Raw genomic sequence first — 12,431 nt, 5'->3', positions numbered from 1 at the left:
CGTTGGGTATGCTAATTAGCTTTTTCCGGCGATTCACAAAGGTACGCGCGGCCGTCGCATTCTCTTACGTCGTCACTATTCCGCTTTTCCCGGCGTTTAGTTAAAGCTGCTATTTCTTGGCCTATATTTAGACTTGGCATGTTAAAGTATGGCCGTTGTTCCCGCGTCGAATTTTAAATTTTTTTTTTTTGCGTAAGTCGTCTGTGAATAGGAAAGGACGTAACTCACATCAACGTTCAAAAAATTACGTCGGTGCAACGTCATTTCGCGCAAAGCACGGCGGGAAATTTCAAAACGGAGCATGCGCAGTACGTTCGGTGCGGGAACGCGCCTAATTTAAATGATCCACACCCCATTTGAATTAGGCTGGCTTGCGCCGGAGGGATTTACGCTACGCCACCGCAACTTTACAGGCAAGTGCTTTGTGAATCAAGCACTTGCCCGTAAAACTTGTGGCGGTGCAACGTAAATGCTATACGTTACGCCGCCGCAAATGTACATGAATCTGGCCCTTTGTTCTTTAAAGTTTTAGATATGCTTTAAAGTGTTGGACAATGTAACCAAATTAGTCTCACAGGGCTCATCTGGTGGTATTAAATCATCTACCTTGTGCTCTAAGATATCACAAAGTGGTAAAGTATTATGTATTCACATAAGAAAAAAAAAAGCTGAGTGTACTGTGGTCAGATGTGACAAAGACATGTGGCTTTTTAGTATCGAAAGCAGATCCTGGTTGCACAAAATGATATACAAATGTATGAATAACCATTTAATTTCTTGCTTTCCTTCCGAAGGATGACATAAATGCCTACAAAACACAGAACCAATTTTTAAACTCTGAAATCCACCAAGTAACAGACCTATGGAGAAACACAGCTGAGAAAGAATCCGCTCTTCTAATGAAGGTAACAGTCTTGTTTTTTTGTGGTGTGGCCTGGGAATTTCTTCCTAGGGTCAGCTCTGAATAAAATAGATATATTAAGTTTGTATAAGTGCAGTTAGATTGAAATATGGTAGCTTGTTCTATCTTTCCACCTCAACAATGATGAGATCTCCAACAGGCCCCTTTCACTTTCAACCATTTTTTTCTGGCTATTGCAATGTCAAGATATGGTGTCATCCACCCTTGAGGCCCGGTTCACACTGGTACTACATGACAGTCATACAACTTTCATTCTACTTTGCTCTGCGACATCGGTCCTACATCGGTCCTTCATTGGTCCGACTTTCATGAACAGGATACTACTTTGATCCGACTTTGTCATAGTCTGACTTGTTCTTTGACCAATCAAAACGGTCCCAGTAAAGCGGAGGCATTTACTGTATTTATCGGCGTATACCGCACACTTTTTTCCCCTTAAAATAAGGGGAAAATCGTGGGTGCGCGATATACGCCGATACCCGCTTCCCGCGCTCAGTTTGAATGCCTGTGCCGACATATACCGAATGCAGTACACTCAGCTACATTCGGCCAGGCTCGGCTTCGCTCGTGCTCACGCATAAACGTCACAGAGCGTGAGCACGAGCAAAGCCGAGCCTGGCCGAATGTAGCCGAGTGTACTGCACTCAGTATATGTCGGCGCAGGCATTCAAACTGAGAGCGGGAAGCGGCGATTCGACAGGGAGACAGCGCAGGAAAAGCCGGGAGGACACCACTGAAGCCGCAGACGGACACCGGACCCGACAAGGCCGCCGATGGACACCGCGCAAGACACCAAACCTGTAAGTATTACATTTTTTTTTACAGGAATTGCTGGTCCACATTAGGGGTGCGCGCTATACTCTGGAGCGCAATACCCCGATAAATACGGTATTCTTTTTTAGGAAGGGGTTATGGGAATTTCTTCGAAGATTATATCCTTTGTTATATAGATCACCTGATAGGCTTACAGTATGACCATTCTAAAACATTTACAATAATTTATAAAGCAGTGGGTGGGTTTCATTTCCCACTATATTATATTATGGTTCCTTGTGGAGTTAATACCTGTAAAGATAGTACAGTAATCAATATATTAATGTTTATTTTCCATTTTTCCACATTTACACGCAGGACATGCTGTCCAGTAAATTGACAGTAAGGCCCCTTTCAAACTGGGGCGTGAGTCGTGGTGGCGGTATAGCGTCGCTAAAAATAGCGGCGCTATACCGTCGGAATTTGCCGCAGGATTTGTCCGCTAGCGGTGCAGTATTAACCCCTGCTAGCGGCCGATAAAGGGTTAACACCGCCCGCAATGCACCTCTGCAGAGGTGCATTGCGGGCGGTATTACTGCGGTTTCCCATTGTTTTAAATGGGAAGGGGCGGTATACACACCGCTCCTCTTACCGCTCCAAAGATGCTGCTTGCAGGAGATTTTTTTCTCTCCTGCCAGCGCATCGCCTCAGTGTGAAAGCCCTCGGGCTTTCACATTGAGAAGGCTGGGCAGGAGTTTTTCAGGCGGTATTTAGGCGCTATTTTTAGCGCTGCACCACCTGAAAAACTCCTCAGTGTGAAAGGGACCTTACAGAGGTTGGAAAAAAACATATAACATTAGTGGTGCTGCTGCAGTCAGGTTTTATTTGTATAGAACAAACCTTTGTTTCACAAAGAGAAATAAGACTAAAGCTGCAGTGCTTTACGTTTTAGCAGGGGTTGGTCAGAAGTTGTACAAAATATTTACATACAAAATATATTTTGGGGCAGATCCTCAAAGAAATTACGAAGAGATACGCCGCGTAATTTCAAATTTTGCGCGTCGTATCTATGTTTTGGTATCCACAAAACAAGATACGACGGCATCTGGGTTAGATCCGACAGGCGTACGTCTCAGGCCCCGTACTCACGACCAAACATGTCTGCTGAAACTGGTCCGCAGACCAGTTTCAGCAGACATGTTTGGCCGTGTGTTGGCCCGAGCGGACCATTTTGGGACGGATCGGACAGGTTTCCAGCGGACAACTGTTTCCCGGACTTGTTTTAAAACAGTCCGCTGGAAACCTGTCCGCCCGGACATGTACGGTCGTCTGTACAGACCTACCGTACATGTCCTGCCGCCCGCATCCCTCGCATGCGTCGAATGACTTCGACGCATGCGTGGAAGCATATTTAAGGCGGCCCGCCCACGTCGCCGCGTCATTGTCGCGGCGACACCGCGTCATCGACGCGGCGACACCGCGGACACGCCCCGCGTAATGTTTACGCGCGGGCTTCTGTTCGATGGTGTGTATAGCCATCGAACAGAAGTCCCCGGGCAGTCCCCGGCCAGACATGTCCGATGGAAACGGTCTGCAGACCGTTTTCATCGGACATGTCCTGCCGTGAGTACAAGGCCTTAGTACGCCGTCGGATCTTAGATGCAATTTTCCGGCGGCCGCTAGGTGGCGTTTCAGTCGTATTCCGCGTCAAGTATGCAAATTAGCTATTTCCGACGATCCACGAACGTACGAGCGGCCGTTGCATTTTTTTACGTCGTTTCCGTTCGGCTTTTTCCGGCGTATAGTTAAAGCTGCTATATGGTGGCGTACTCAATGTTAAGTATGGCCGTCGTTCCCGCGTATAATTTTGAAAATTTTACGTCGTTTGCGTAAGTCGTCCGTGAATGGGGCTGGACGCCATTTACGTTCACGTCGAAAACAATGACGTCCTTGCGACGTCATTTGGAGCAATGCACCCTGGGAGTTTTTACGGACGGCGCATGCGCAGTTCGTTCGGCGCGGGGAAGCGCTTCATTTAAATGAAACACGCCCCCTACTCGCCGAATTTGAATTCCGCGCCCTTACGCCGTGAGAGATACGCTACGCCGCCGTAATTTATGGGGCGGATTCGTTGAGGATTCAAAGAAAAGCAAAGTAAGTTACAGCGGCGTAGCGTATCTTACATACGCTGCGGCCGCCGCAGATGTATGTGGATCTGCCCCTTTGTACGTAAAGCTGAACTTGGGTCTGGTTCATACCTATGCAGGTTGCAGTTTGCAAATTCCAGGTGCCCTTTGCATTTTTCAATACACATTTTTGATCCATTGAAGTCTATGGAACCAAAAACCAGAAAAAAAAGTCCCTAGTCATTTCCATAAAATGCACAGATGAGAACATGACCCATAGAAAACCATGTTAAATTAATTGTAAGAGGCCTCATAGAATAAAATGAGGGTAGTTGATTTTTTTTTATGGTGCATGATATTTTTGCAACTGTTTGTCAAGCAGATATTTGTAGGAAAAAATATAGCAAAATGAATTTTAATGCAAAGACATGCAATATAATACTCAAGGTTTTGGAAAAATATAAAAGAACAGGTTACATTGAGTACATAAATATCAAATATATCAAGCCTTAAAACTGTGCGCAAATTGCAAAAACCTATGGTTCCCAAAATTCCTCATAGGCTCCATATTCTCTTTGTTGTTCCCATGTCGATATTCAAGGTGATGCCTCAGATGTGGCACAAATTTTGTCTATTAGATTCCCATTGTAACCCTTTACCCTCCACTGTAGATAATCAAGCACATATTGTGCTTGATTGGCTGCTTTCTCAGCTACCATAGCCAGACAATTCTAGCTCTGAACCTGGAATAATACATAAACATAATACACACCACTTCCGGGTTCATTAGTCGCAGGGGAATCATTTGCAGCAATTTACTGCAGAGGAAGTGGGAGCCCAGGAACCTGGGTGAGCGCACATTTCTGGGGTCCTATAAAAGTGATCAGGCAGCTCTATTAGAGCTGCCCAGAGCACTTTACCTGAAATCTGCGAGAGGTCCTCTAAAATGTATACCAAGCTCACAGTTGCAGAACCTTGACACCTTGAATACCAGCACGTTTATAAATGTACCTTGCTAGAAAAGGAGGTAAAGTCCATCTAAGTCTTTCTAAAGCCAGTCTGTTACCAGAAGTGAAAAAAATAACAGATTTACTGGCAGGTTTAGCAGGTAATAAAACTGTTACAAGGGGGGGCAGACAAATGCTGTGCCCAATGCTTCTGCATCATATATGTCATTTTTTTCCAGTTTAGACCCCATTCACATCTAGGCGTTTTTACGCCTGTAGCGCTACGCCTCTGCCGCCAGAGGGCTGGAAATACATGTCCCTCTATGGAGATGGTTCACATCTCCACGCCGAACGCCGGACGCCTGTCGCCTGCGGCGTGAAAAAAGGTCCCGGACCTTTTTTTCAGGCGTCTTCGAGCGTTCGGCTAGGAGATGGCAATCATCTCCATAGAGGGGGTCATCTTGGGGCACATCTAGGCGGACAATACCCGCGTTTTGTCGCCGCAAATCGCGGTACAAAACGCCGCTATTTTTACCGCGATTTGCGGCGACAAAACGCCGCGATTTTGTCCGTCTAGATGTGAATGCAGCCTTAGACCCCATTCACATCTAGGCGTTTTTACGCCTGTAGCGCTACGCCTCTGCCGCCAGAGGGCTGGAAATACATGTCCCTCTATGGAGATGGTTCACATCTCCACGCCGAACGCCGGACGCCTGTCGCCTGCGGCGTGAAAAAAGGTCCCGGACCTTTTTTTCAGGCGTCTTCGAGCATTCGGCTAGGAGATGGCAATCATCTCCATAGAGGGGGTCATCTTGGGGCACATCTAGGCGGACAATACCCGCGTTTTGTCGCCGCAAATCGCGGTACAAAACGCCGCTATTTTACCGCGATTTGCGGCGACAAAACGCCGCGATTTCGTCCGTCTAGATGTGAATGCAGCCTTAGGCTAGTCAACTTGTTGGTTGAAACATTTATTAAAACTAGTTATTTGTTTATCTATTTTATATAATTACACTGTAGGTTGCCTGTTCATGCCACTCCCCAAGGCTTGAAGCGATCTGTTTTATGTCAATAACTTTACCAATGAAAATCTAGAGGCCTATAGACTTCTGAACCCTTCTAACGCCAAATACCTGCTACTTCCTTCCATAAAATATTGGCATTTCTGGTGTAGCTATTACATAATAACCATTGCAGCAGATTATGCCAATAATAATAAATAATTTTCCAGTGGGCATATTTGAGACCTTTGATCTGGAAAAGCTTGAATAATCTAGAAAGTTATACAATTTGAAAGACATGCCTTATTTATGAGAAAATACATTGTCCGCCTTTGTCCTGTTAGAGATTAAAGCTGAACTCCAGGCACAAAAACTTTTATTTAAATCTATCACTTAAAGGGGTTGTAAAGGTTCATTTTTTATTTTCTAAATAGGTTCCTTTAAGCTAGTGCATTGTTGGTTCACTTACCTTTTCCTTCGATTTCCCTTCTAATTTTTTTTGTCTTTGTTTTCTTTGTCTGAATTTCTCACTTCCTGTTCCTCCTCAGTAAGCTGTTCAGTAAGCTGTTCTGGCTGACTAAACACCGCTCGGATGATGGTGTTAAGTTTACTGAGGAGAAACAGGAAGTGAGAAATTCAGGCAAAGAAAATAAACATTTCGAAGGGAAATCGAAGGAAAAGGTAAGTGAACCAACAATGCACTAGCTTAAAGGAACCTATTTAGAAAATAAATAATAAACCTTTACAACCCCTTTAATTGCGCTGCACAAACTGTTATATAAATGTTGTATCTGGATCATGGGCTTTCAGCATATGGCGATGTCGGACCGGTCAGACAGCTGGGGAAGGATCGGTACCAGATTAATGCCGGGAGCTGTGGGAGATGCGTCCTCTCACATGCCTGTCTTGGCCACGCTCTATATAAATGTTGTATAAATAAGAATCTTTGTCTAATAATATTAAATCTTGGCCAGAAAGACTATACTGTCCAAATGGAAACCAAATGAACCTCTTAGGCCGCGTACACACGACCGGTCCATCCGATGAGAATGGTCTGACAGACCGTTTTCATCGGTTCACCGCTGAAGCAGACCAATGGTCTGATGTGCATACACACCATCCATTCAAAAACCGATCGGGTCAGAACGCGGTGACGTAAAACACACAACGTGCTAAAAAAAACGAAGTTCAATGCTTCCAAGCATGCGTCGACTTGATTCTGAGCATGCGCAGGTTTTGAACCGATGCTTTTGTGTACTAACCATCGGTTTGGACCGATGGTCAGCCGTCCATCGGTTCGATTATAAAGCAAGTTCTCTAATTTTTGTCCGAAGGACAACAGACCGATGGGCCGTACACATGGTCGGTTTGGACCGATGAAACTGGACTTCAGGCCGTTTTCATCGGTTTGGACCGACCGTGTGTACGCGGCCTCACGATCTCAGAATAGAGATCCATGGTTGATTCAGATTTACTGTTATATAAACTTACGTACATGAGCCAAACGGGCCCTAAGAAGTTCGAAAAGATCTGAGGAGCCTGGGTTAAAGCCTAAACTCCTGACAACTCTGGGGCTCTCCTCCTGTGCTAACTGAATACTGGGTGGTACTGAGGGGAGCTGCGGTGGCTCAACGCGATTGGCACTGCGCTGACAAGCCATTCACCTCTGCAGCTAGGGGTTCGGATCCCGGTCTCAGCTACATGTGAATTGAGTTTGGTGGTCTCAGCCCGGCTCCCGGTGGGTGTGCTATGCAAGGTAAGCCTGCGCTTAGTACGCCCACCCCCCTCCCACAAAAACCACCACACTTACACGCACTCTAAATTGGGTTAACATGCACGCACTTTGACCACGCGGTCTCTAAAAAGAGAGGTGAAGGACTAATGGGGCTGGTTGAGCGGGCTAGATCCTCTCACTCCCTTATAGGGAGTCCCTCTGCCCCGTTGGGCTTCAAAGCGGAGCAGGTAGGGCGGGCTGTGTGGGATGACCCCCTCACACACCCACCATTGCCACCCGGGGCATGGAGAAAGGTGGCAGATTGCCTCTGGGGGAGGCCTGCCTACTCCCAACTCCTGCAGTCCGGCTCCTCTCTCGAGTACACGCACAAAATACACAAAAAATAAATAAAATAAAATAAAAAAATAAAGAAAAAAATACTGGGTGGTACTAATATGTCTTCCCCTCACCCCCCCTTTCCTCCTCCCACTCCCCCCCAGGGTGATTTACACTGACTGCTTTTTTATTAAGCTAGATAGAGAACTAGGCCTGTCTATTATAACATGTTTGTTTCGAGATATACTGTATCTCTTGTATACTGCACCAAAATAAGCTTTGTTCCTTACTGTTCAATTTTCTTTTTTTTTATGTATTGTTTATTTACTTTTGAGATAAATAAAAACTTTTCTGTTAAAAAAATAAAAATAAATCTTGTATTATAATAATAATTGACAGAAAGGATATAAAGATATACTGTAAATCCATTCTGTATACTCATTGGTGCATACAGAATGGATTTACAGTATATCTTTATAACCTCCTGTGATGCAGCACCCCTCCAAAGCCCCCCTTTACCTATCTAGACCCGTTATTTCCAGCTCCAGCCAGTGTCTCTGGTTCTGATTGGATAGATTGATAGCAGCGCCCACTGCTGTCAATCAAATCCAATGACGCGGAAGCCGAGCTCTGCTGTCTGTGTCAATAGACGCAGCAGCAGGACATGGGGGGGGGGCGCCCGTACGAGTTCCCTGAAGGAGAGCGGCTCTCCCACAAGGGCACTCAAGAAGAGGAGGAGCCAGGAGCTCTGCTGAGGAGTGAGTGAGTGGGTGAGTAACTTATATAGCGATACAAATGCGAACTAAATCGCCTCAAGGCGCTGTAACCAATGTGGTCGTCCAGCCATGCTTCAGAATAGATGGGTCTTAAGTTTTTTTCTGAAGGCCCGATGATTTTCCTCCATCCGAATGTCTGAGGGTAGAGCGTTCCATAACCGAGGTCCTTGGACAGCGAATCTTCGTGCTCCTTTCGTTTTGTAGCGAGATTTGGGGATGTGGAGGAGGTTCTGATTAGTTGATCGGAGGGCCCGATTTGGGGTGTAGTGTTTTATTTTCTCACATGGGTATTGTGGCGCGTTTCCTTGCGTGCTTTTGTGGGTGAGGCAGAGGTTCTTGAATGTCACCCGGTCCTTTACGGCTAGCCAGTGGAGGGTCCTCATGGCTGGGGAGATTGGCTACCAGTCTGGCTGCAGTGTTCTGGATGACTTGTAGACGAGCAATCTGGTATTTCGGTAGTCCTAGGTAGAGGGAATTTGCGTAGTCGAGTCTGGATTTGATTAGTATTCCAACTACTACTGCTGTGTACCCCAGAAGGGGAGGATCGGGGCCACCTTGTGCAAAACCAACTGCACAGAGGAGGTAAGTAGGACATGTTTGTTAAAAAAATAAGCTTTAGATATCCTTTAACCTGGAGTTCAGCTTTAAATACTATTCAAATCCGATTGCCAACCTTGTTGTTTTTTTTTTTTTGTCTTGCAGTGCTCATACTTGGAAGCTAGAAATTGCCAAATAGAAAGCAAATATTTAATTGTGTTGAGAAAGTTGCAAGAAGCTCTGCCATATCTGGATGCTGAGTACTGTGAAGTCATAAAAAATCTGATAGAAGATGCCTTGCAATCTGACATGAAAAAGGATCATAACCAACTGAGTGTACATTTTCGTCCTCTCAGGTAGGTGACTGTTTTGCATGTGACCTTGCTGGGTCTCTTTTTGGCCCTCAAACTTAAAGGGTCACTAAAGGAAATATTTTTTTAGCTAAATAGCTTCCTTTACCTTACTGCGGTCCTGGTTTAATGTCCTCATTGTTCGTTTTTGCTCTGATGTTGCTGTAATTCTCCTCTGTTTTGGACACTTCCTGGTTGTCTGTTTCCTGATCACCACAGTACTGGGAGATTTTAGTTTCGTTTTCAAACCAATACTGCTCTATGGAACTGTCCATCACAGATACAGCATAACATGCTAAAACGAAACTAAATGCAAAAACGAAACTAAAAAACTACAGGTACATTATATGATTGATTTTTATCTATTTTTAATGTTCCTTTAGTGACACATTAATGAAGAAAATGTGCATGCAATGCAGAAATATACTGCATGTGTGTTTTTTTTTATAATTTTTGCCCTGACATTCACTTTCATTGGCTAATCCCGCCCTATTTGCATTCTATCACAGTTTATATTGTATATGAATAAAATCTTCTGCCTTTTATTTTGTAATTAATATCAAATTGTTTTATATTTTTTAGTGAATATGATGACTATGGCTTTGCTATAATACCAGAATATGAGGTTGAACACTTGAAACTTTTAGCCAAAATTCAAGCATTAGAAATTCGATCCAACAAGCTTCTCACGCATGAGGTTGTGGACAAACCCTTAAGAATGAAATGGAACAGTATCGAGGAACTCAACCATTCTATGGAGCTAAAAAACGTAGTAAGGTGTGGAATCCCTCCAGAACACCGTAAACGTGTATGGAAATGGCTCACTGCTCAACGGATTCACATCAGATCACACCATTATGCAGATCTTCAGACAAAGTGTGAGAGTTCTCAGCATCCAGCCTCTCAGCAGATTGAACTTGATATACATCGAACTTTGACCAATAACAAGCACTTCAGTTGCCCTACATCAGAGTTTATTCAGAAGCTGAGGAGGGTGCTTCTTGCATACTCATGGCAAAACCCAACCATTGGATACTGTCAGGGATTGAACAGGTAAAAATAGACATAAAACGGCAACTACTGTGTTATGAAATGTGATTACATCTTTGCGTGAAAGCATGTCTTGCACTGTCTATTAAGCACACAGAATCAATGAACAGTACAACATCTTAGTTACATTTTATTAGGCAGATACTTTAAGGGTTCAGTCATACCACATGCGGTGGGACTGCGTTGGGAGGCTATTTCAGTGCAGTCCCATAGCATGATAAGGCAAAATACTTGGTCTTCCTATCTGATCGGATCACGTCACTGCATTGCCATGGTGTGTGGACCGGCAGTTGAATGAGATGTCTATGTGACATTTCAATAAAGTTTGTTTAAAAAGGAACAGCTGAGATTGGTGCATCATCACTGCGCTGAACTTGGGACAGTCCCTACCGGCACACCAACCGCTGCATTGTAACCCAATGGCCCGTGTGAACATACCCTAAAGGTAGCTAAATTGTGTCTTTGTTGGAATCATAAAGACATTTTATTTTTACACTTGAGCATTGGAAGCTGCAGATTAAAAAGTCAGAGTGAAGTCAAAAGTACTAACTACTAACTACTACAATGTCTCCTGTTTCACTGAAGTCATGTGATTAGAAAGAGACAGAAAATTAGCCTCTTCAGGAGGAAAGATTATCAATGACAACCTCAGTAGTCTCATGGTGATAGTTTCCTTTAAAACTGAATGTGTGTTTAAAGATTCCATTTAATCCAGTGTTGCAAAATCCTCAACTGGTGGACTGTTCTAGTGGGCATAATAGATTTCTACTACCCTCAAAGCTTGTATATCAGTTGCACACGGTTGGTCCTTTGTAGTGATGTAAAGCAGATCTAAATCCATTCACTACAATCTCATATATGATTTAACATTTAAATGAGGTTTCAATTTTTTTGGGGGGAGGGGGTTTTATCCTTTCAAATACGCAGCTTTCATTAAAATGTAATTTCCAAATAGGCCAGCTGCCTGGCTGTCATGCTGATGTTTTGTCTTCAGTATGTCCTGACCTGGGATATGTGTAGAGCTAAGGAATCCTTACTATACTCCAACTTTAATGTGCTGTGTGCTTATTTTGTGTCCCTGTCTCAGTTTTTAAAGTTCGACACAGCCAGGGGTACAACATTGATTTTCAGGAGCAGAGCAGCTACAGGGCTGCTGATAAGGGGGTACCACCAGTCTTCCTGTAGGGGGCCTGGGCCAGCAGGGAAGTCCAGGCAGCAGCATGCCGACCCCCCTACTTGTTTGTAGGGTATGTTTTGAGCCTCCCGTTATTCTATGAGGGCATAGCAGCTGTATGAACACAGCCACAGGTCCTCATTTGACAGGTGTGAAGGTGAATGGCCCTGACATTTCTTTCTGGGTTTGGAGCCGTAGACCTGCACCTATACACCTTTTGAATTATAATCCGAGACCGTGTTCTAACAGCCGCTGCGTACCCATAACATAACATACCCTGTCTACACACACCTCCAGCCACATATAAAAAAAAACAGATTCACACTATACAAACCCCAACAACCATGCGAATGAGCCCCAAAACCTTATTCACACGTAGAGCATTATTAATTAACGCAATACAATTTTATCTTTTAGATTTCCTGGGAATTTTGTGTTTTGTGTCCACTATGAATGATTTTACTGTATTTTTCAAGAAACTATCCTTTTAACCACTTAAGCCCCGGATCATTTCGCTGGCCAAAGACCAGAGCACTTTTTGCGATTCGGCTCTACGTCGCTTTAACTGACAATTGCACGGTCGCCCAAACAAAATTGACGTCCTTTTTTTCCCACAAATAGAGCTTTCTTTTGGTGGTATTTGATAACCTCTGCAGTTTTAATTTTTTGCGCTATAAACAAAAATAGAGCAACAATTTAAAAAAAAAAGCAATATTTTAAACTTTTTTGCTATAATAAATATCCC

At 44.1% G+C, this 12,431-nt stretch overlaps 1 protein-coding gene across 1 annotated transcript in view; it reads left to right on the top strand.

Annotated features, from left to right (window-relative positions):
• Positions 1–12,431, top strand: part of TBC1D2 (TBC1 domain family member 2) — a 79,858-nt gene that overhangs the window by 45,650 nt on the left and 21,777 nt on the right. Inside the window, exons 8-10 of the mRNA XM_040325441.1 lie at positions 795–905; positions 9,278–9,468; positions 10,045–10,515. Of these exons, the coding sequence (XP_040181375.1) occupies positions 795–905; positions 9,278–9,468; positions 10,045–10,515 (773 nt within the window). The remainder of the gene's footprint in view (positions 1–794; positions 906–9,277; positions 9,469–10,044; positions 10,516–12,431) is intronic.

Source organism: Rana temporaria, chromosome 1 (assembly GCF_905171775.1).
Source record: "Rana temporaria chromosome 1, aRanTem1.1, whole genome shotgun sequence".
Lineage (NCBI taxonomy): Eukaryota > Metazoa > Chordata > Amphibia > Anura > Ranidae > Rana > Rana temporaria.
The sequence above is the reverse complement of the archived record's forward strand: the minus strand, read 5'-3'. Positions and strand labels throughout refer to the sequence as shown.